The 25,124-nt window shown below is 42.2% G+C and overlaps 1 protein-coding gene across 1 annotated transcript in view; it reads left to right on the top strand.

The window, feature by feature from the left end:
* CDH4 (cadherin 4, type 1, R-cadherin (retinal)) overlaps positions 1–25,124 on the top strand; it is a gene marked incomplete at its 5' end in the record, with an annotated part of 174,111 nt that overhangs the window by 69,117 nt on the left and 79,870 nt on the right. Inside the window, 2 exons of the mRNA XM_008940541.1 lie at positions 6,448–6,603; positions 14,053–14,197. Of these exons, the coding sequence (XP_008938789.1) occupies positions 6,448–6,603; positions 14,053–14,197 (301 nt within the window). The remainder of the gene's footprint in view (positions 1–6,447; positions 6,604–14,052; positions 14,198–25,124) is intronic.

Below are 25,124 nucleotides of genomic sequence, written 5' to 3'. Positions count from 1 at the left end.
GGGAAAGATCCAGAGAAATGTATCCACGTAGGTGGAACTGGCCTGAAGGGAGCTGCTGCGTTTGAAAGCAGCCCTTGGGCAGAGGGACCTGTGTGGAAGCCAAAGGACCTGTGAAGTGCTGGAAGCTTCAGCAGCTGAACATTTGGTGGTGCGCCTTGGCCAAGTGCTCGCAAGGTCAGTGCAGAGGAAGCAAACTCCTCCTGGTAAGAAGCAGGTGACCTGGATGGGGAAGGGATTCCTCTGCAGGGGCAGAGCACGGGCCAGGCGTGCAAGAGAGGTTCTTCTCTTTGGGGTTCAGACATCTTACAGTTGCATTTCATTCTCTAATGCATCATCATCAGTTACATCAGGAAGTTCAATGCCAGCTTTAATCTCTCTGACGTACGGGGTTTACTCCATTTTATCATCAAAATAAATACATTGTAAATCACTTTGCACGGAGTTCTGCTGGAGCAGAGGAGGATTTAACCTGACATCAGAGGCGTCCAGCCAGTGGGACAAAGGGAACATTTTTACATTTTGGCTTTGGATTTGTATTTTAAAGAAAAGAAAGAAACTTCAGGTTTTGCGTAGTAGTAATGATAATAGCTAAATGCTGTTTGTAACTGCAGGAAGAAAGGCATTCATTGCAGTGAATGTAAACCATGTGAGAATTAGTCTAAGCATAGTCCTTAGTTCTGTCTCTACAGTATGTGGAAGGAGAAAACCACCTCTTCCAGGAAATTGAAGAAAACCACTTCTTCCAAGAAATTGATGTCTTCTTAAGTGTTCAAGACAGAAGGATGGATTTCCATCCGGAAAGACTTGCTTGTCTTTTCTTTATCTAGCTATCTTACACCAGATACAAAGTTTTTAGAAAGTTATATATGAGAAGAGACTAGTCCCAGTTTAAGGAAGAAAGAAGTTCACTTTTACAAATGTGCATTTTCATCTTTTCTTTCTTTGCCAGTAAAGATCTTTACCTGCCTAACCTTGTTTGCAGTACCACCACCATGGGAAACAGCTCAGTTGGTAGTCATTTTGTCCAGTGCTGGGTAATGGCTTGCAGGCTGCTATTAAGGCCAGTGTTAGTGGAAATATTCCTTTTATTCAAACATGATAGCTGTCCCTTCCACGTTAAAGCATCTCACAAAGCACAGAATAGGTGTTCTTCTCTGAAGATAACTGAAGTGGTTTAGAGGATCTTCTGTTTTCTTTTTCCCTTTCTGGGAAATAGGTTGGGATCATTTGCAAGTGTGATAAAAGTGGACAGATGTTAATAAATATCACCTTAACCTGGCTGGGTCTCCAAGTCTGTCTTCATTTTTCTCTCTGACTTTGACTCTTTCATTTAACTTTTGCATCTCCTTATTGAAACCATATGTGATTCTTTAAACAGCATGCAGTAGTTTGTTTGGAAATACAGAGATTTGTCTTTTTGCTGCCTTCTAAAACAACTGTGAAATAAGAGTTAAGAACTTTTATACAAATGACTCTTAAACATATTGCGGGTTCAGATAAAATTAATTAAGTCCTTAGCAAGGATTTCAATAAGCAGCAAGAGTAGCTGAATTAAAATATTTCCACTAAAATTAATGAGCCAATGCTGGAATGCTAAGACTGACTCTTAAGTGTGCTCATTTAAAGACATTGAATATGTTTGCCTGTCTGAATTTCTATGGAGCATTTTGAATGCTTGACAGATTATAGTCTTCAATTATTTTAATTTGGTTTTCTTAATGGGCAAAATAGCTAAGAGCTTAATAATAAAAGGCACTTACTGCTTATCATTTACATTATTTTATGTGTTCATTAATAATTATAATGGGTTTTATAAAACAAAAAAATCAAGTCTATGTCTCCCCAGGTCGTGTCAGTGCAAGCGTTGTGTAGTATTCTATGGGAGATTTGGGAAACTAAGTATTTTTTGAAGGGCATTCTTAACTCCATATGTTCTAGAGCAAGTTGGAGAACTTCAAAAGAAATGTATTTTCTGGTTTTCTCTGTGGATAGAAAATGCACCAGATGATAAATGCCCTGCTTTGCTTTCTCTAGATCCATGCCTAGGCACTTACATATACCATCACATGGTAATGGGCAAAACCCCAACCACATGCAGCTCAGTGAAATCCTCTAAATATAGTTTATTAGCTACACAAATAGTGTTGTTACAGTCCCATGTTCTCTTCTCTAAGCTCAGTTGTCCTTTTTTGTTCAGAATTTCTTTTCACACATGGTTTCCTAGGCTTCCAGGCATTTCCTTCTTTGATATCTAAACAATCTCGCTTGGGACACTTTTTTTTTTTCTGGTAGTGTCACGCTCCAAAAACTGTGTAATTTTTTGGACCCACTGGTGCCCGCAAATGCCCTTACAGCATTCCATAGTCTGCATTGCCTCTTCTCCTGGCACAGGAGTTATGGAGATCTGTGGTGGCTCTTGTCATCTGCTGGGATGGGAGGGTCAAGAGGCACAATGTTAATTTTCACAAATTTTAGTTGTTATATCAGAATCTGCAGTGGGAAATACTCGTGTGAAGTCACACCAGTTTCTTCTTTTACTGGGATACTTTATGGAAAAAAGAGCTGAGGCAGACTCTTGGTGTTCTGGTTCTGAGTTCCAACTATCAAAAGCAGCCCCTGTGCTCCATTTTGGATGCCCTGGAACGCACATTTTGGAACCCACAGTTCCCAGGTGGTCCATTTCTGTCTGTCAGTGTAGGTGAGGATACTCAGCATTCCAGGGTTCCTGCATGGAGAATGCCACCTGTGTTGATGAGATGAGATCACTCAACCCAATCCTGTCTTCCACCATAAACTGCGTTTCACTGTCAGGCATTTTCCTTTGCCACTGTAACAATCCACTCTAAGCTCCAACCCAGAGGGTTTTTTTTTTAAGAATAAAAGCTGCTTTACAAGAAAATTCCTCTTATGACAGTCATCAGCCATCATCATTCATCCTGCTCACATCATCATACACAGTGTGGGACCATGCTTGGCACTGGAGAAGCTCAAAGCTCCAAGGGTTCTCCGATTTAAAAATATATAAATGCAGCTAAGGAAAACTCCCTTTCTGCCATCTGTTCTGTAACCCAGAACCCTGCATACCTCTTGACTGCATTATAAAAGGAGAGATAAATGAAGAAATTCATGTGTGTGTTCTCCAGTCAGAAGATTATCATATGGATGTGTTACCATCTTCTCACTTTCCAGGCATAAATGGAAAAAGCAGCTCTCCCCTGAGCCAGTAAATTCCTGCAACCAGTAATTTTTCTCTCCTGATCTAGTGAGCTCCTTGGGAATAGAGGGTTTTTTATTCTTAGTATTATTGTTATTATTATGGTAAACTGCTCCAGGAACAGTTTCAACAAAAGAAGTAGACCTTACATTGTATTCAGATAATGTTCTTAACTTCTCAATGAGATTTACTAAACTGCACCCTGGGAATTATGCAAATGAAACCTTTGGTCAATATGTTACAGGATTACTGAAAAAAATATTTTCTTTAAAAAATCTCATTAAGAGTGCTAAAATTACATGTTCCAATATAAAAAGCATGTGCCTTTGTGTGATGAGTATCTCCCTGGTATTAATACACACCGTGCTTCATTGTCAGGGGTCTTTGCAACTTTCTGTGACAAGTGCTACTTCTTAACATGATTTTTTTCTGAACACTTCACATCCTTGTATTCCTACTGGAATTGGAATTAAGTACAGGTAACAGGCAACCCATTGTAGTATGATGGCAATTAACAACAAATAATGACTCATTGCTGAATATTTGCCACATATTCCTCTAGCTTTGTTTTGCTCAGTGCAGTATCATTAACTCATGGGTTTTTCTTACTATAATTGGGCAAGTCGTTTGGGTCTTATGATATATTCCATCTCCTAGATCTGCAATGATTTACATACAGACAGCTTAGATGCTATTAATGCTAATAAAAGTGCTGCAAGGACATACCATAGCATACACTTTATTAAACTGTACATAGGTTTCTTAGAGAGCTTCTGTTTATCTGCATTTCTTGAAAATAAAATATAGTGCCTTTAGCACTGAATATTTAAATCCAGCCTCTTTTTCCCTGTTTCTGTCTCCTTCTATGCATTTCTAATGCTTCTATCACAATGGCATCTGGGTACTATATGCAACAGGAAATAGAGCAGAAAAATATCCATGAAGAACTAACAGACTCCCCCCTTCCAAAATGCATGTTAAAATTGCTTCCATTTAGTTCCCTGGAGAGAGACTTATTTGCTGTTGGGTGCTTGTGCTCAAGTCATGGCCATGGTTAAGCCAGGCTGGGGTTGGGGAGATCCTCCCAGCTGCCATGTTTCGGTGAGCAAAAGGACAGCAAAAATGCAGATACCCTGGATTTGTTTTTTTTTCCTTCAGCCTTTGCTAAGGAAAAACTTTAAGGGTGAAGGTGTGTTTTTGTTGTGATGCATTGCAGGTCCTTTGGAGCTGTGCAGACACACACTGCTAGAGACAGACACATAACTGTGTGTCCCCAGTTACTTGTGTTTTGCCTTTCTTTTTAATTTCTAAGATGAGAACCCCACACTGACTCAAAGCTGGAGGTCCAGCAGCAGCTTCTTACATTTTCACTTACCTTGAGCCTAGCTACAAGCACGCAGGTAGTGGGTTAGGGCTTGAACTCCCTAACTTGAGCAACCCATTTGCACAGACATTCACATAAATTCAATTTTCAGCTCCATCTGCCCAGCAGGGTGGAAGCTGACTTTCTAAAAATGGGGACTGTCAACTTCAGTTATTGAGCTGGTGAGTCAGTTGCCATCATTAAAACCACAGTTGTGCAAACACAGCTTGATTTTAATATAGTGTTTTTACTCATGGATTTGCTAATGAAATTAGGATTCGTGCCTGTCTACTCTGGTCCCTATTGCAAATACTCACTGGGCCCACAGAAACCTGTATAAACTGTTGTGTGCAGCATGTGGGCACTTTCACAATGTCCTCAGTACCTCTTTGAAGAGATTATAGGAGTGTAAGTCCAATCAGTTTTCCTTGGTACTAATAGCCTAAACAAGCAGTGAATCCTGTAGAGAAAAGACAGATGAAACTGTCTCTATTCCCTGACCTTCAGCTCCACAAGTGTAGGTGTAGCACGAATCAATCCTGGCAGTGTCTAGTAATAACTGACATTATTAACCGTTAACGGGAGCAGACAGTTTGGTGGAGACAGTACAAGGAAAGCAGTGTACAAACTTGGTAATGAGCTGGACAAAGGCATCAAAGGAGAGTCTCTGAGCTGGGAGATCTGATATAATTCTGCACCGACACGCTCAGCCTTGTCAGCCTCCTGTGTCAGGAGGGGAAGAAATTGCATCAGGCCACACGTGGGAGGAGTGCGAGAGCAGCCCACAGCCCCAGCCCCATCCCTTTGCCTGACAACTGAAGCCTCCTCTTCCCTTGGGAAACCACCTTCCATCCCCAGGGTGGGGCTGTCTGGGGGGTGTGGGGGACTCCTGCATCCCCCAAAGCCCACTCAGGCTCCTCCGAGTGTGCAGCTGCTGTAGCAGAGATGCCAACATGCACTCAGCTACGAGATTTCTGTTATCTTCCCACTACTGTGTTGTATCCATAGACCTGTTAGGGAAAAATTTATGCATGTTGCTATTTACACACTGCCAAGACAGTTTGTGATGGTGCAGGGAGTGGTAAATTATTTGTTACCTTGCACTTCCCTTCAGGAACAGTCATGCTGTTGCAAGAACTTCTTTCAGCATTTGATCAGAAAATTAAATTTGGGTTTAAAGAGATAGTCAGGGTTGCTAGGACAACATATTAAACTCCCTTTTTTATTTTCTCATCTCTGTATCCAAGGTTCATGTAATTTGTCGTGACGTATTCAGTTTGTGGTTGTGTTCTCAAGGTATGGGAGGGAAGGGGCTTCAAAAGCAATGTGCTAAGCACTGTTTTCCTCAACAAATAGTCACATGAAATGGTAACATCCCACCAGACAACTCCAACCTTGCCATGTTGAGCCAGCTGGGTTGGGGAAAGAGCGAGCAGACAGCCCTGTTCTTCAAATTTCTTGGGATTATTTGTGTGCACAGTTGCAGGTACTGAGGCAGCATCTTCAGAAGTGATTAATGGCTGGGAGACTCCGGGTATGGCTGAACAGTTTGGACACTTTAGGGTTTCAGTAACGTGTAAAGAGCTTTTTTGTGTGTGCATATAGATTCTTCCACATCTAAGGCAAGAAGTCAGAATTTCCATGATTCCTTGTGGATTGTCATGAATAAAAGAAGAGAAAAATAGCTGAAAATATGTAGAATATACTTTTCCTAGCTTTTTCCCAAATGTTTGGCATACAGCTCCTTTCTCAAAATTGACAGTGGTATTACATTTATGCAGCTTCCAAGCTCAGATCTTTAAAGTTGTTCAAATGTCCATATGGCTTTCATCCAAAACTTACCAATTGCTGTCTTTGTTATTTCATCCAGATTCGCTCTGATAAGGACAAAGAGATCCATATCAGGTACAGCATCACTGGCGTGGGGGCTGACCAGCCGCCCATGGAAGTCTTCAGCATTGACCCTGTGTCTGGCAGGATGTATGTGACCCGCCCCATGGACAGAGAAGAAAGAGCTTCCTACCACGTAAGCATAAAACATCTGGAGTTTTACCTAGGTCTGCAAGCTCAAAGCAAAACTATGCTGGGATGGCTGGGTTGAAGAAGAGGCGTGCAGCTTTGGGAAGACAGAGGGTTTGGGTCAAATTCAGAGTCCAGTTCACAGATGGGACTGGTTCCCTGTGTCAGCAGAGACCTGAGGAGCTGACTGCACCAGAGTGCTCAGGCTTAACCAGCAGTGTGGGTCCCAGGCTTAGTCTGCTGGAACAGTTGTTTGTGTGTGTGGAGAGGCTGGCTTTGCTTCTGCCTTCCTTTAGAGTAACCTCCCTGTGCTGAATCAGCCAAATCAGTGCAAAGTGGCTTTAAACTGATGTCCTTTTTGGACACAAAGTCAGAGTTGATTGTTTAAAGTGGCGCAACCTCATTCTGCATATGAAACCCATGCAAATTTATGTGTGGATGGAATCCCCCAAAACCATGAGAAGCCAGTCGCTACATTAGCATGTCTTGGGAAGTGACTGATTTGGGAATCAGTACTGCAGCTAAACATGCAATAATTGGTATAGTCATTTTTCATTTTAAATCATTAGGAGATGTTCAGGCCGTATGATGGGGGTGTGTCAGATAGGTTTTTAAATATGCAGATAGGCTAATAATAAATATGAGGAAAATAATTAAGATTAATTACATTCAAAAGTGTTGCCTGATGCTATCCTAGTTCATAAAATGCTCTACCTGCAGAATACTTAGGCTGTAATTGGCCATTACGTTTTGATATAAATCTTAGCCCCTATATAGCACAGCGTAATTGCACAGCAGATACAGTCCCATAAATTGCTAAAAACAACTTGTCACACCTTGCTTGATAGCCCTGCAAAATTTCCAACCCTTTCTGTGTCTACCCTTTAGTTCTCTCCTGGAGTGATCCTGAAAGGTTGTTTCATGGATTGCTCTGTATCCCCATTAGCCACGTCTCTCAGCATGGTAACGGCTGCTCCCAGGGAGGCTGCGGTGTCAGGGCACGGAGCGGGTCACTGCCACCCACACCAGGCTCCTGGCTGTGCCCTCCGAGGTGCACATTCTATCCGCTCTATCAGCTATCAAGTTAACCATGTTGACACGGCCTCTGGACTGGGGTGGAAGGATAAAGAAAATAGATTACCTCTTTAGCTGGGTGGAAAAAGAGATTTCCCCTGGGTAAAAGAAGATCTGAAGGAAAATTATTTTATCCTCTGTGAACAAGAACAATTATTTTGTTTGTTTTGCCTAGGAAAATATGAAGAGAAGTTGTTTTGAAAAGGAATATATGAGATACAGCATGTGTCATCTCAGTGTTGATACTGCTTCAGCAGTGCCAGGCTATTATAACAGTGTAGTCAATAATAGAATATACAAGTTAGCGCTTTTGATGGAGCCACTGTGATGTCTACTATCAGACACTCTCAGTCAGAAACGTAAGATGAAAAAGATTTTGTTCTCCATAATAACAAGTCATGTGCCCCATGATAACAAATTTAACCTACTGGTTACAGCAAATTCAGTAAATTGAATCCTCACCTTGGCAAAGGTGACTGGATAAGTCTGACTCGTACACACCACAGGACTTCTGTGCCCTACAAAAACTTTGAACTAGTGACATCTGTATGTAAATGAGCATGTTCACACTCTGAAGGTTGCAGGAAGATGTAGTTTATAGAGAATGAACAACTGATAAGTATGTTACAAGACTTTATAGACAGGAACAGTAAACGATAGAAAATCTTTGGTAGCAGAACAGTAGAAGGTAATGGAGAACATTTTAAGTTATGACTGTAAACAACTGCTAGATCCTTCAGCCTCAATCTCAATGGACAGAAAGTGTATCGAACCATCCATTGTTCATGTAATAATCCTTCACAAAGCATTTATAAATACTCCATGTACAAATCAACGACCCAAACACTTGTACAGAAACTTACAGTGGGAATGGACAGTCCTAGAAAGTGGAAAAAATTAGGCCAGCGTCCAGAAAGAAGATATACTCCAAAATCTTGGTTATTGTACATTTCTGAGAAGTTGATGTATTTATGCCACTTTATTTAGCTGATTCTCCAATTGAAAGGAAAGACTTGGAGCCACCCTTATACCAAGAACTGGAAGAGCAGTGACTGAGGTGTAGACTTGGATCTGAACGGTAGAGCTTGGCCATCTTAAATCAGTTTGACATCTGCTGTAGAGTTTTCTTTAGCTCAGATTAGTAGCTTAACTCTTCAACTGGGATCAGTGGAGCTGCAAGGCACCATCCCTGGTCTCTGGGCTTTTTTACCCAGTAGATCATGGGCTTCTTGTCCGATACGGGGTTGCTGCTCTGGCTGACCGTGGGTGCATTTGGACAGCTTCAGGTTTTCTGCAGCCCTAAACAGAAGAGAGTCTTTTCAGCATCTCTATCACTGACAAGTGTTGTCCTTGCCACTTTCATTCGCAGGTAATCTAAAAACTAATTATAAAAAAAAAAAAATAATAATAATTTGCAAGTGTTTGTGAGGCTACATATGAAGAGTTCTGTTTCATTAACTCCCACATTTTCAACACATATTTTCTTACACATAATTATCTGTAGTGCTTCAGGACTGCCATTTTTAAAATACTAGTGTTTTAACTCTCCCCGCATTTAGCAAGCCATTTGTCTGATGAAACCTACCTTTTTCCCTAAGGTGAAACAGATATTTTCTAATTAGATTGGGAGTTCTGTAGCAGAACTTCCCCTGTTTTCAACATCATTCTTGAACTTTTAGGGAGGATCATTCCAAGCTTGATATATGCAGAGACGTGTGTGCCTCTGTGACTCCTGGTGTCTGCCCCGGCGCAATGTGTGCTGGCGTTCCTGAATTAACCTCCCAGCACAACTGGCAGTGATTGCAAGTTCAGCCCTATTTTGGCCTCATCTGTTTTCTCATCTGCACTACCAACCAGAGTAAAGACTCTCCCGGGACCTTGCAGACATCCCAGACGCAGAGTCAGCTGCAAATATGAGCGGAGGAAAATGAGAAGGGTTTTGCAGCCACTTAACTAATACCACATTGTGGTGCAGAACTGCACGTGTTGTGCTGAGTGATGCTGTGGGAGCTGCTCCAGCATCCTTAGTGCCAGTGTCAGGAGACACAGCCTTGGGGCACGCTCCCAGCACAAGCAGGAGCTCCCTTCTCCCATCTTGCTGCCGTCTCTCTGCGGCACACGTGTCTTGTTGCATCTCGCCTCGTAGCCAGCTCTTAATGTTTACTGCATGCCAAATAAGTTTCAGCAGGTAGTAATATTTAATATTCATGAGTTCTCTTGGCCTTATTTAACTGCGTTCCCCAAGTCCTGTTTGTACTGCTGACAGAATTAGTGACTGAATGTCTTCTCTGATCCAAACACCGGTTTCATATCAAACTGCAGCTAGGCCTGGCAAGTACAAGGGATAGTAATTTGGCGGGTTAGTTTTCCAAGACATTTTGCAAGCTCTGTTTTCAAAAGACATCAACATAAATGTGTCAGTAAGTAGTCATTGCTTATGATACTCGAGTAATGTGCATAATGAGGAGACTTTGAAGCAAGTCCTAATCCAGTTCTGGACATGTGTACGCATGCCTTCAGCATCAGACCGATGTAACACTGTCTCAGAAATGGCTGGGGCAGAACAGATGGGTTATAAGCTGAGAAGGAGTTGTTTGAAATGCAAGGAGACAAAGAAGTTCACTGAAAATTAAAGGTTGCAAGAGCTAATTCCAGTATTTTGAACCAGGTTCTAGTGAGTAACGCCAGCTATTTGTGTTCCAATACTCTAATTTGAACTTTTAATCACAATTAAGGGTACACAAATTAGGCATTGTATGCATATTGCTTAAAAGCCCTGTCACTGATTGATAATGTGTATTTGTAATAGTAGTATTAGTGCGTAAGTAATACTCATATTTAACACAATTGGCTGTGTTGACTTTGACTTCAGATACCTTCAGATACCACTAGCCTCCAGTGTAATCAATAATCAGGATACTGAATCATTTGTATGCCAACAGCTACATTTACACGGGATGCTGTCAGGAGAAAAACCTCAGAGACCTGTGGTAGCTGCTGCTGAATATGATAGCAATGATTGTCATATTTTTAAACAATACCTGTTAAAGAATATCGAGCCAGCTCCTTGGCTGGTGTACAGCAGAGCAATACACCAGCTAGAGATTAGCCAGCTACCTGTATTAATTTTTCAGAACCCTCTGCAAGGTATTTCATTTGGTTGTTATTTATTCCTTCTCAATTCCTGTCATGTTCTCCCTCTTGGGGACGACGTAAATATTTCAGATCAACTTTTATAAATGTTTCTTAACTGTGTCTTCAGCAAGACACCGTGACCTGTGTCTGACATGTGTCCTGTGGCCCAGGTTGTGCTTGCTGGCCTTTTCACTGGTGGTTTTCCCCACTCTAAATGATGGTGTGTCAGGCGGAGCACAGCCATCACCTTTTGTGCCTTGCCCAGTGCCTCAAAGCACTTGCATGCATCTGCTTGTCATCCCATCTATCACTGGACCACCGAACCACCCTCTTGGTCACAGGTGGGAGCAGATGGCAGCCTAAGCCACCAAGCACCACGTTAGACTCAAACTGTGCCTCGCACGAATGAGCCCTGTCTCAGCATCTGAAGAATGACTCCAGAATAAGGTGTGTTGTCCAGCTTGAGGATGCCTCATTAATACGAAGAGTAGGGCAGGAGAACGAGGGAGAAGATGAATTAAGGAAGGAAGATGCAGTATCTGATCTGCCTTGGAGATACAACTAGTTTCCCACTGGAAACATTGTCCCACTGGAGTCCCTCCTTCCTTTGCTCTCTCTGCTGGGAATGGTCTCTAATGAGTAAGAGCTCCCATTGAGCTGAATTGACATTCAACCCTCTGGCTCAAGCCTCTCGTCTCCCTGAGCTGCGACTGGCACTGACCACAGAGGAGCAACATGTCATGGAAGGATTCCCACATGGCACATGAGAACTGTTAGAAGAATATGAATAAAGAAAATTCATGCAAGCAAGCACAGGAGGAAAAAAAAGAAGAAAATTTCATTGAAGGAAGATAAGGAAGGAGCAGGAAAGAGGGTGTGCAGAAAGGGTGGCAGTGACAACTGTGTTGAAGGGCAGAAGAGCAGCTGTGGACACCCAGACACCAGCCCAACCCAGGGTGTGAAGGCACAGGCTGTGCTGAGCAGGGGGAGCAGGCGCTCTTCTGGCTGCCCAAAACCTGTCCGTTGGGGCACCAGTGCCATCACCAGTGCCCCAGTCTCCAGGCACTGGCCTCCCTCCCATAGCTCAGCCAGGGGGCTGGTGCTGGGCTCGGGACATGGGTGACACTTCTGTGTGTCCCTGCAGGTTTGAAGAGGTTCCTGCAGCCTTGATTATGAAGTCTCTGTAGCCTGAGTGCCCTCAGTAGTGCGTTTGTGGGTACATAGGCTTAGTGAGAGCAACAAGCAGGTAGATGGGGATTGCTGAGAAATCCCTTACTCCTGGAGATCTCAGACAAAAGCTATCAAATGTAATTAAAAATTTGCAGGGGGAGAGTCAGATCTGAGAGGGAAGATACCAGCTTTGCTCTCTGCTTTATCTCTGAATGGAACTGTTTCCGCTGCTGGAAATGCAGCAAGAGAAAGCCCAGTGCTGCCTCAGTTTGAAGATAATAACTTTAATTTTAACTCCGAATTACTTTTTTTTCAAAGGCAGTCTGACCTCTGACTGGTAAAGTTATTGAATTGCTACATCCGACGTGATGAAGGATGGCTCAACAGGTGGGAGTCAAAGCAGTTTGTATGCAGGCAAGAAATGCAGATATTAGGAGTGTTACAAGTCATGAAATACAAATGGTACATCCTGTACTGAAAACAGAGCCGGGCTTCTGCAGTCTTTAAAGAAAAAATGCTGCTTAACTTCCTTTAAAAGAAACGTTTTTCTCCCAGCTCATTTCACATGGCAGTTTGTTCTCTTTGCTTGATTAAATGTTAATCCAGCCCATCCTAAGAGCGTGCAGCTTCTTTTGTTAAGCTCTGGACTTCTGAACGCCATACATTAAGGAGAAAGTTGCATCAATCACAGGCGCAGCGAGAGCAAGAGACAGAGTCCGGTGCTAATGCAATTAGCACATTTAATTGTCGTGCATCAGAGGAGCGGGAGACCTCCTTTGGCACAGGAGCTCCGACTCCTGGCAGCAGCCTGATGGCCCAGGGAGGGATCAGAGGCCACGATCCCTCTGAAGGCATGAACTGGTGTGTCCCCTGTCCCCCAGCACCGCTCTTGCAGCCAGCCCTTGCACCAGGGTAACATCCTGTGAAGCCCTCGTCCCTCGTCCTGCCAGCCCTGCAGGGTGTCACACGGCCAGCCCGGGCGCCTGCCCCGGGTTCCGTGGAGGTTGTACAATGCTCACAGGTGCTGAAATGAAGAGGGATGGCAAGCAAAGTCTGCAGCACTCAGAGCCAGCAATGCCTCCCTGCTGCCCAGCCATCCTCAGGGGCCGTGCAGCCTTTCCTCCCTTGGCTGGGCTTCCCTCTGGAGCCGCGTCGGCAGCACTGCGCAGCACACACCATTCCCAGTAGCCATCTGTTCCTTTAATGAGAAAGCTATCCATTTTTTACACCTGATTACTGATTGTTCCAGACTATTGTTGATTGCTTTGTTTTATTAATTACTCATTTTGACATGCTGTATCTGTCCCTTTTGTTCAGAAAACAGATGCTCTTGTTTTCAAGTATTATTACTGGTGGTTATTGCTAATAAGATAAAGCCGCAATTCCAGTTTAACCGAGGACTTAACATTGTGGCTCTGGTTATTGCAATGCTTCATCACTGGATATTTTAGTCAAGCCCTGAGAAAAATATTTCATTCTCAGTGCCACAGGGGCTCCCATCATTTGAAGGAAAAGGACTTTTTCTATATCTTTTAGTGCATAGAGAAATGGCATTGGTAGCTGTGGCTGCTCCTAGAGACAGTGATTAAACAAAGAATAAGCGATACCAATGTCATTCTGAAATCTCCTCACTGATTAATCCCTGTTATTGTGGGTATGAAAGTCTGTAGGTTCCCATAAGTAACCTCTCAAGTCAAACTCATTTCCTGGCTCTGTTTGCAACTACGCAAAATTTGCTTTTCAGATTGTCAGACAGGGTTTAGTATGTCTTAAAAATTAAAATATAGTGGTGTGTTAACAGCGAAGGAGGTAACATCACTACACCAGAGTTAAACTGTTTCCACTGACAGTTGCTATTTTAAAATATTATTTCGATATTATATTAAGCCTTGAAAAAGTGTTTGTGTGTAGAGTGTAGATGGAAACCATGTCAATGCTTTCTGCTGGAATTAGATACCCTCTCAGTGCAATTTTGAGAAAGTATTTACGAGGTGAAGTCAATTCTTACAAAACACAGTCTCTCATTTTACAACAAATCCAATTGCTGATATTATGCTTTCATTGTGCTTATTCCCAGCTCCGGGCTCATGCAGTGGATATGAATGGCAACAAGGTGGAGAATCCCATTGACCTTTACATCTACGTGATTGATATGAATGACAACAGGCCGGAGTTTATAAACCAAGTCTATAATGGATCTGTTGATGAAGGCTCTAAACCAGGTACAGTTGAAAAAAAAAGTCTTACAGTTATCACCACCTTTCCAGCACTGGTCTGGCATGGTGGCTTTGCCTCCTCTTGAAGTAGAGGGAACGTAGGAGAGGTTTGCTGCTACTGGCTCTTTGTTGAAGACTGATGGAGGTGAGAACAATCTGACTGGGATCTTTCTCTGAATGAAGCAAAGTACAGACTTGAGTTAGAGGGAACGTGGATCCTGGTGGTCCCTTCCCAGATGTGGGATTTGCAAAAGCCATGCTTTTGTAGAGTAATGCTCTGTACTGTCATTCCCCTGTGCTTTTTACACGTGGACAGGGCTGTTATCCTCACTCCAAAGGACTGGAAGCCAACCCAGCACTGGCCTTTCACTGACCTTGTGCCTGAAATGCTGAATACCTGCCTTTTTGAGATTTAATCCAGGCATTTGTAAAACTCAATATCTGGCACCCAGTCAGACTCCAAGGAGGTCAGTATCCCAAAGTGTGAAGAAAATGCTTTCTTATTTGGGGCCTACTGAAATGGGAATATTCCCACTGAAATTGCTGGTGCATCCTCCATCCCTGGGGACTTTTCTTGCAGAGAGTGAAATAGGGAAAAAAACAAAGAGTTCCAGAAAATTTGGGGGTGAGAAATTAGTGAGGGTGTAAGATGTACATGGAATACAAGTGAAGATTTTTATGTGGACATGTTTATATGCTTGGAAAGATACAGGTCTTTAATGTTTTCTTTAGCTGTATTGTTGATCTCTTTTCTGAGTGTGATGTAACCAGGTAGTTCCCAATATGGTAGCAGGGTTGGTTTAGCTTATGGCTTAGCATAACTAGTATCAATGTATTCATTCTCTGAAGATCAGTTATACTATGAAAAGTGTCACCAGTACAATTGGAAGTCTCCTGAAATCGGATGGAGATTTTTCTAAGACAAATTTTATCCTCAGTTGTTTGCCAACTGAGGGGTTAAATACCACGTGACTTTCTTTTGTGTCAGCAAACATTTATCATGGCTTCTGCACTGCCTGAGGTGTCACAGGGAAGTCTCTGGTGGCCACTGTTTTTAACAAGGTGATTCACAATCGTGATTGATTGTCTTTCAGCACTGTGAGCAGTGGACTCCTGTGGTGACACGTAGTGGGGACAGAACATGGTGTTATTTTTGAGGAAGGAATAGGTACAGCTCCCTTCTTGATATGCTTTTCGTGATGTACCAGCTTCAAAGTGCTGATCCCAGTCCTGGTTGGCAGAGGGGATGTGAGAAAGCCCTGAGCTGATGGCTCTAATGACATCTTCGCAGAGGATTTTCTGACTTTTGTTGGAAGGCCACTTTGGGGCATATCAGGATTTGAAGATGGATGCAACATTTCCATTGCAAATCAGATTTCTTACATCTTATTGTAGGACAGATCAATATTCAAAGTGTTCCCAAATGTTTTAACTAGCTCTGCTTATTTGTGTGAAAAAAGCAGTAAATTGCATCCTCTTCTTGTCTGAAACCCAGATAAGCCTTTGAGCTATTAAATCAAAATAGGGTAACTGCCTACAAAATACTTGTGCCTCAGCTTCTACGAGTCATTTTTGGTATTCTGTATCCCAGGCTGGAGTGCTTGCCTTTAAGGCAGGTAGGTAGAATGTAATCTGGTTTTATTCAAAAGCAATTACATTTGTCTTTGATGTATTTGGTTGGGGGTTTTTTTAGCTCCTTCCTGTTTAATCGGTGCTCTTTTAAAACTTGATATTAGTATTGAATTTCTGTTCTTCGCTTGTGTAGAACCTCCTGGGAGTTTAGGTATCTGGGGCCCTCGTTCCATGTACTTGGCAAAAAACACAATGTTGTGTCTTTGAGGAAGTGATAGGTCACACACAGAGTTACTGTGGCTGTCTGCCTGCTCCTCCTTTGCCTCAAAGTTATGTATCCCTCTTTTGTGCAGACAAGTCTAGACAGTGTATTTAGCCAAGCATAGATCTTGCAGAGATTTGGAGACTGTTTTATAATTCAAGATGCTTCAGAATATTTTGATAACTCAGGAGGCACCACACCAGGTGTTGCAAGAGAAAAATATGCAGCCAGAATTCATGATTATTTGTGGTGGCAGTCAGCAAATGAAGGACATTGCATATTCTTAGTGGTAACAGCCAAATGCATTCAGTATCGATTCAACAGTAAGCGTGTACATGCATCTGTAAATAGATCTATGCATATGTGTGTATATCCATGTATAAAGTACAAACTGGCTTCCAGCAAGCTAAGAAATCTTATTATAAGTTATAGGAGTTCAACATTCATTTTCCACTGTTCATTGCTATTGAACTATGCCTGAGGACTGAAAATGCTTCCCTGGATATCCTACACAATTGTTATTTCTCACATCTTCCATATGCCTCTTTATAATGGCTGTGATTAAAAATGCAATGTTACTCGATTGCCACAGTATCTGCAATGTTCCTAATAATTTTGCACACCTCTTATGAGAAAAATAGCTAGGGTGTTAGAGTCCACCAAATAAATGCTGACTCTGAGGGCAGCTAGCATGAGCAGCCAATGACTATTTGAAATCAGTAGGAATTTTGCCCAGATTTTAAGGAAAAAAAAAAAAAAAGACGGAAAAAAGGGACATACGGAGCTCAAGCTCTACCCATGGAAATTTCACAGAGCAAGACCGACAAAAATACTCTGTTGAGCACAGAGTGAGCAGGGCAGGGTGACCTTGAGCTGCAGGGAAAGCCCCGGTAAGGGTTCTGCAGGGTGGATGGAGCAGACCTGTGCAGAGGGAGCAGGGAAGGGCTCTGTGGGGCTGGCCCAGCACAGCCCTGGTCCTGTGGCACCACGGGCAGGGCTCTGCCACCGGGGCAGCTGCACCACCACCTTACCCGGCCCCTCCAGGCAGCTGGGGGAGAGCACCTGCCTCACCCCAACCCAGCAGGACAGCTCCAGTCTTGCCTGGGCCAGCAGGGGATGGAGGGTGGCCAGGCAAGATGTGACCTACTGACTTGGCAGTGAGTAAGCCAAGAGGAGGTGGAGTGAACCAAGAAAATGGGAGCACGGCAAGGATGTGTGCTCGAACCTGTGATGCTGCTGGGCACTTAGCCTCCCACAGAAGAAGCAAGCTTGCTTTAGCCTAAAATACAAATATCCTTCAAAGGAGATTGTCTAAGAGCTGGAAGAATTGGCAGCGATGTGAAGAGACTCATTAGAGACAGTCTGATGAGGTTTAAGTGAAGGGGCTTCCCAGACTGCAGAGCACTCAGACTGCCTGGGTTTCCAAGGAGCGTGCTCTCTGCGGTGTGCAAGTCACCTTGAAGCAACCCTTGACAGGAATAGAAAAGAAATCATCAAGTATTATTAATTATAATAGGTTGTTGTTGCTGGTTAAGATTATAATGACTTAATTGAAATAGTGTCTTACACTGTAGCATAGCATTCTGGAAATCAGGAGCCCGTTTTTGGTGGAGTAAAGTTCTCTGTAGCGTGAAGATATGTGTTGAAGCCTGGCCCCTCTACATCCTCAGTTGTCTGCTGGCTCTTGGACTGACTTGCATTTCTTTTCCCTTTTCTGATACTCTCTGGAAAACATTTTAATGCATTTCTAGCTTATCTAGCCTAAGGTCATGCAGCTTGACAGTTTAAATGTGTAAATGCAGGCCCTTCCAAAAACGCAGAACAGGACTAGTGATGCAAGATTTTCTTTTCCACAGGACCATCTTTCTTCCTTACTCTTCCCCTCTACAAGTTGTTTTGATTTAACATGCCAGTGTTTGAAAGTGTATCTTAAAAGACCATGTTTTACTCATATCGAATAATGTTCTGCTTCTTTGAACTTTGCCTCTATGTGAGGAACAGCCAAGTTTTAAAAATGCAGCTGCAAGTTCGAGCTGAAATTCCCCTGGTCCCTCTGGCAGCCTTAATCAGCAAAGTTCTCCCGGAGCTGCAGAAGTTGCCTTTCAGGCGCTGATAAAGCAGGACGGGTTACCCTGGGAGGATTCTGCTGCCCTCCCAGAGCCCACGCCTCTGAGCTGCACCCTGCGGGCTCCACCACCTCACAGCTGGGAGGAGCTGGGCTTTGCCGTGGGCTTTCCCCTCGGTACAACACCAGTTACTGCATCGCTGGGCTTGCAGCATCTCAGGGGTGTCTTAGGGGGGTGCCATTCCAAAAGAAATTCTGCACTTTTAAAAAAAAAATTTAAAAATTGCTCAGTAAGGTAGAATGAAAATGCCTAAATGTAAAAGAAAAATGAGAAATTAATTACAAAACGAAAAATGTGATGGAGAAAGATTATTTTGGCCACTGCAGAAGCTTAGTTTTGATACAACCCCCACAAAATGTACCTTACGGTAGGATGTGGATGTCTCACTTAACTGAAGCGTTCAGTTCTGAAAAGGTCAATGTGAAATGCTCTACAGTGACTCGGGTGCTTTGCTCTGGGTTGTATCTATTTTGTTTTAACAGAAGGATTGTCAAAAATTAACACATCTCTCCAAAACAATTTGTTCCTGTCAGACTGGCCTTTTCAATTCCCATGCATCCTTTCCACTTCACTAACTCTGTGGATACATCTTGGTCCCTTTCAAGTCAAGAGAGAAAGTCCAAGTGGCTTCTTTTAAATTGGAGTTTCATCCACCTCTTCTTTCTCATGGTATTGTGTAGGAGAATTAATTCCTGCCACCCTCCCTAGGAGCATTGTGAAAGACTGCTAAGTATGGACACTCCTCCAAAATAAAGGCATATTAGTATTTCTTACATGAGAAAGTTGTAATTTAAAGTTTCCCCATCTCTTGATTTCATGGAACTCTGATACAATAATTGTTGATAGTGTGCCACGTGAAAAATTAAATAGCTGGGAGCCAAATCTATATGTGGCAAATTTGAGTTAAAGAAATCTCATAAAAATAAGCAGTATATAAAAAAAACCAAGGATTTTAAAAGCCGATTATTCTACTAGTGTCCCAGTTTGTTTATTTTATTTCTATGCCAGCAGAGATTCCCTCAGAGATTAACACCATGGACTAATGCACAGATGGGGCCAGAAACTTGAAAGTCATCTGAATATTAAGAATTTAAATCTTTAGCCTCAGTGATTTGAACAGAAAGCCAATTATGAGGCTGAATTAGTTTTCAAATTAAACTGCAATTTAAGGCTTCTGAAATTAATCTTTTAAGGCATATAGTTGCATTTGTATATATATTCATGTGGAGAATTTGGATTCTGGCTTTTTCCTCTTCTCCAACCTGACAGTACAATTCCTAAAGAGATTCCTGGTGTCCTGCAGGTTGTTCTTTCAGTGGAGGAACTGAGTGGCTGTTGCTGGGTGGCCAAGGAGCAAACAAAAGCAGCGGCACTTGGGATCTGAAGAGAAAATGCTTCATTTTAAAAAATGAGTAGGTCACTGAGTGAAAACCCCTTTCTTCCATGAAGACCCATTCCAAAAACACCATAGTGCTGCTCATATCAAAATGCTCAATATTCTTTCATCAGAGCTGATGTAACTTAATATTAGTACTCTTCATTTAGATAGGTCCTAGTTCAGCAGAGCACCTGAACAGGTTGGTGGGCCTGGGCTGACTCGGCTGCTGATGCTGATGTGGCCAGGGAAGCCAAGGTGTGTGCCATGCTCCTGGTGACAGCATGAGAAGCTAGAAATAATGCAAATACTGCATGTTTTGGTGAAAAGTGAAATCTTCAAGAGCCAGAGCAGGTCTCAACAGATTCCTCCAGTTGCCCCAGAGCTCTTCACAGGTTGGATACATTACTTCTGGGTTCATCACCAGCCTAATTATATGCATCAGTGCCACACCATCTTCTGCAGCTTGGGTAGGCACTCCTCTTACCCTTGCACTTTATGTGCTATTAAAAGTGGCTTTGTCCAACCCAACTCTATTTTCTTACACCTTACATACAAACTTAGGATACACAATATTCTTTTTTAAGTTCTTTTGCTCAGCCGAGCACAATTTGAAGATAAGAAATTGTTTTTCTGCAGACACATGTGCTAGTGCTTCCCATTTTGTTTCGAGGTGAGTGGTTATGAAATCTATGCTCTTAATTTCCTTTTCAGAAACATCCAGTCCCAAGAGCAAGGAAGTGAATTATAGGACTGTAGGTGAGAAAAAAATGCAAATCCCCAGAGTGGTGGTTTTTCCGTCCAGAAAAAAATGGCCAAGCTGATATAAAGAAAATAAAAAGTGGAAATCAAGTTCTGAGATCGCTCTAGGAAGGAGTTACAACACTGCAATGGTCTACTCCCTGCTTCCTTTTAACCAGCAGTTACAAATACCATAATATTATAGATTTTGTACATATTACATCTTATTATATTATTTTTATTTTATTATATTGTCAAAATTCAAGTATTGGATTCAAGCCTTGTGGAAGATGTACTGTGTCTCAGATTTTCTGCATCATTTCACTAGTTGCATCTGCTTTCAGTTAAGCATGAAACCTAGCTGTACTTGTAAGTACAGTTAGTGGTAGTATTCAGGATATCTTGTCCTCAGTTGTACTTTCTCCATTTTTTGAATTAGCCCCTGGGAATCAAGGGGATTCATCTGCAGGAACTCAGCTGAGCTGAGGCTTATTGATTTATGCAATTAAAACTTATTTGCTCAGAGGCTGAATGTGCTGCTGCCCATCTTGAAGTTTTACTTCTGTTATTTCTCCATGGTACGTGGGCTCTCAGTAGGCTGTAGGCTGCCATGCAGGAGTTATCTTCAGCTCTGCCCATGTGTGTGCCACGTTCACTCCATCCATTCAGCTTCTCTCCAGAGGTATTTATTTCATTTTTAACAATAAGAAGGTATTATTTCCGTTCCAGATGACAGCAGCCTCTTCAACTTGCTCAGTCATCTCCCCAGACCCGCTTGCTCTCTTTATTCTCATTAGGTTGGCTTTTGCCTTGTTTGAGGCTGAGAATCTGCTGTCTCCACTAATTAGGAAGTGGCATCCTTTATGAATTAGGTTAGCTGCTTGAAAGGTCAAAATTTACCAATGATTACAAAAATAATGGTGAAAGAGAATGACAGTAGCTATCAGTTACGACTGAAGGACTATCATTCAGAAGGAAAGTGCTGTTTTTATTTAGCTTTCTATCTAGAGCATGCTGGATGCAGTTCAAGTGTATTTGCCGTTTATTACATCTGCAGTAGAGTATCAGGCACTTCTGTCATCTTGATGCCTTGCATATGTTCCTGTTTACCTGCAGAACTCCACTCAGCACCTTTGGTGAGTCAGCTCCCCATTTTTCATTTGAAATCCTTAACAATGAGTATCTGAAAGTGCTTCAAATACATTTTATTTTTCTAAGTTGAGGATAGAGGTTTGTTTGCTGGGATGTTTTAGTCTTTAACACTACAGCAGTTCTCCAAATACCATTCTCAAATTCACTCTTACTGACAAGGTAAATTCACCCACAAGGAGGTCCATGCTGTGCCATTTAGGCTGCCACTGGTACACCAGGTAGGGTAAATAAACCTAACCTGGGATGGCTCAGCAGCACTGGAAGTTGTGTCCCTGGAGGCAGCCCCCTCCCACCCCATGCCTCACCTCCCCGTGCTGGGAATGGAAGAAGCTTGTTAGTTTTACTGATCAGTTAAGAAGATAAGTAACACGTGCACATTTCAGCCCCTTTTTTTGGTAAAAAAGATGATATTTTACATTTACTATATACAAGTAATTTTGTGTATAGTTGTACTCTGACGACTTGTTCAGGATCCCATCATACCCCTCATTTTAACTTGGTTTTGCTGTCTTTGCTTTTCTGGTGTGTTGTCCCTCTGCTCCCTGGACCTTGTTGCAATGAATAAAATCACTTAAAGGGTGAAGTGTTCCTACTGTGAGTGGGGGCATGAGGTTCCCATGCACTGTGGGGAAGAAAACTAGTACCAGGAAACTCTTCTGAATGGAAAAAATTCTTTTTAGGAAATACTGTAAATTTTACACTGGCTTTCAGTATTTAATCTTCCCATCAATTACTGTTTTCTCCCTATCTAGCATCAGATGCAGAGTATTCACTAAGTGAGCTTTCCAATTTGGGGTGAAAAAAAATTAGGAGGAAGGGGAGGTTTCCATTAGTACAAAGCCATTATTAACTTGGGTTAATGAAGATCTAATGTAATATGGCCATCACCACATGTCTGCACATTATGATTCAATCCTTTTCTATGGGGGAATGATTAAATTAAGTATCTTGTAGGTCAAAATTAGACTGAGAAGGTTAACCAACCTTTAATGATTCCACAACCATTTACCAGCCATTAAAAAACATAAACTGTAAGATGAAGCTGAAAAGGGAGTCAGTGTTATCAGTAAAAACTGGATGAAGTTTTAGCTTTTTCTGTTTCTATCACAGGATTAGACAGAGGCAACGGTGTATTTTTATAGTGATATGTGGCATAGAGGGCAAAGTGAAGGGTTTTTGTTGGATTTTTTATTCTTTTTTGTATTCCTGGTAAGTGCCCATTAGCTCTTTCTTTTAACATACATTAAATCTAACTAATGGATATCAAACCAGCTTAGAAAAATGGTAATTATAAAGCAATTGTAACAAAGGCATGGGGAGCACAACAACTGTGCTAAGATATTGTTTGTATGCCTTAAAACCATGAAAGCTCAGTCTTTACAGAGAAGAGAAGTTGTGTAGATGGGGGAGCAGAGACTGCAGGCAACGTGATGTGAATTAGTCATCCTTGGCATGCTTTAGGACTGTCTGAGCTAGAAAGAATTGAGCTGATTCTCAGATTCCAGAACAATTTAGGGGAAACATTTGTTTAGGACTGTGTGCTTATCTACTTATTACATACACAGGGTAGCTATCTTTCTTGTTTTGCTTCTTTCTTTACTTAACATGTACAGATTGAGTGAGATACAGTGAACCTCACAAAATCTTTTTGCAGTCTCTTACAAGCAGATGCAATTCATTTTAAAATTGATAAGCAAAACTGAATATACAGGTAAAAGTTATCTCCCTTTGCTTCCAGCCCCTCAGATTCTGTAAGGCATTATTTTGTCAATTCTGCAGGAAGCTTAATTAATCTAATGGGCCTGTTTTCCATAAGGGATGCTTTCAAGCATCTCTCTCATGTGTCTTGTCCATTGTTAGATTGAAACAAAAATATCTCATTTGACAAAATAATGTCTAGGAGATTGGAATCTCTGGGAAATCAAAGGGAATGCATTGTGAAATTGCAGATTCTTGGGTTCTTGCCTTTTATTGATACATCTCCTTCGTCATGCCATACATTAATTTTAACTCAGGTGATATATGAACTTGGCACATCAGTTAATGAAAGCTAATGCACAGTAATCTTGTCATCACTAGCTGTGCATGATAATTCAATCTGCTTCTCAGAAGAGCTGTTCAACATGCAACAAATTTGATTTAATATTGACATGATGTACTAGGTTAGGTATTTTATTTAACATACCATGTGCCTTATTTGATGAGAAATGTTTTTCTTTCAACAGGTTATCTACCTGAGTTAGCAGGCCAGGTGTGTAGTTTAATACAGGTCTATCAATCATGGGCTGAACTGGGTATTCGTTAGGTGATACACTGTGCAGACTGGAGAAAATTCCCATGTTTCAGCACTTCATCCATTCCTTTAATGCCATCAGTGGGACTGAGAGCAAGCTCTTCAGAGCACAAAAATTAAGCTAATGATTCTCCCACACACTGAAAGAATAAAGTCCTTCTTGGCTCGTTTATACACCTCCCTTATAGCTCCATCACCACTGTCAGGATCTGACCCAAAAATAGCGGAATCCAGCGTGGGGTTCTGGACTGTGATTTGGAGGAGTTTGCCTGTTTTTTTGAGGTCTGTGGGAACTGCTTCCAGTTTCTCTTTAGGTAGGATATAGTGATTTAAAGTTGGTGTGGTTAATACTTTGGTTTCCACAAAATGTGTGCACATGTCCTGCAGGCCAGGCTGGGCAATTTGTACTTTTTCACTTAAACCCTAAAAAATCAGCCTCCATCCTAACTTAAGCATGTCACAACTGTGCTGTATGCCACTGCATTATTTGCCTAATTTGTGTAATAATAGAGGCTGGTTATGGGAATGTATTTCCTTTATTTTAATATAAAATATACGAAGATACATTCCCATACACAGTACATAGAAACATGACATTATTTACTTTATAGCAGGTAAATAATCACCAACCATCTTAGTGTAGTGGAAGACTTTATATAGCACCCAGAAGGTGTTAGACACTAGCAGTATATATCCACGTTGCTCTGTTGAATACTCTTGTGCACAGATATATGTTTATGTCATTCACTGCAGCACACAAGTATCTAGAGGATATGTCATGCTCAAAGACAGACTAAATGTACAGAAAACTGAATGGAATGTAGAAGGTGAGGTAGGTTACACCAGCTGGTCCTCTGGGAGCAGCCCTTGGGAGTGGTACCCCCAGCACAGGGAACACGAGATGCCATCACACTGTTGTTCTTGGCTCAGCATTGCCAGGTGGGAAATACATGTGCATGGGAATGGGAGCAGACGTATCAGCCACCAGCCAGGCTGCAGAGGGGGAGAAGTCATCTGCAGTGGGTTTACGGGGAGCCCGTGGCCAGCGGAGCAGCCCCCGGAGCAGCGCAGGGCTGGGGAAGGGAGCGGCTGCCGTGGTTTCGTCCTGCTGCAGAGTGCTGCAGCCACACAGGGCCCTCCGCAGAGGATGCTGTATTGAGTTACAAGTTAGTAATTAATGCCAAGTTCCTCTCTTTGTTTTCTCTGCGGTTGGGTTTCATAGTCAAAATTAAAGATGGGAGATAGGGAGCAGATTACCTCTTGAAATACAGCTCCCTAGTGCTCAGTTTGTGACTTCAGAGACATTTGTCCAGTCCCTTCTCCCTTTATGGGGATTGTAGGTCAAATGTTGTTGAAATAGTCCTTTTTTTTCTTGAGCAGATGTGCTCAGTCCAATCCTACACTGCAGGAGA

The sequence above is a fragment of the Merops nubicus genome, unplaced genomic scaffold (assembly GCF_000691845.1).
Source record: "Merops nubicus isolate BGI_N331 unplaced genomic scaffold, ASM69184v1 scaffold4800, whole genome shotgun sequence".
NCBI lineage: Eukaryota > Metazoa > Chordata > Aves > Coraciiformes > Meropidae > Merops > Merops nubicus.
The sequence above is the reverse complement of the archived record's forward strand: the minus strand, read 5'-3'. Positions and strand labels throughout refer to the sequence as shown.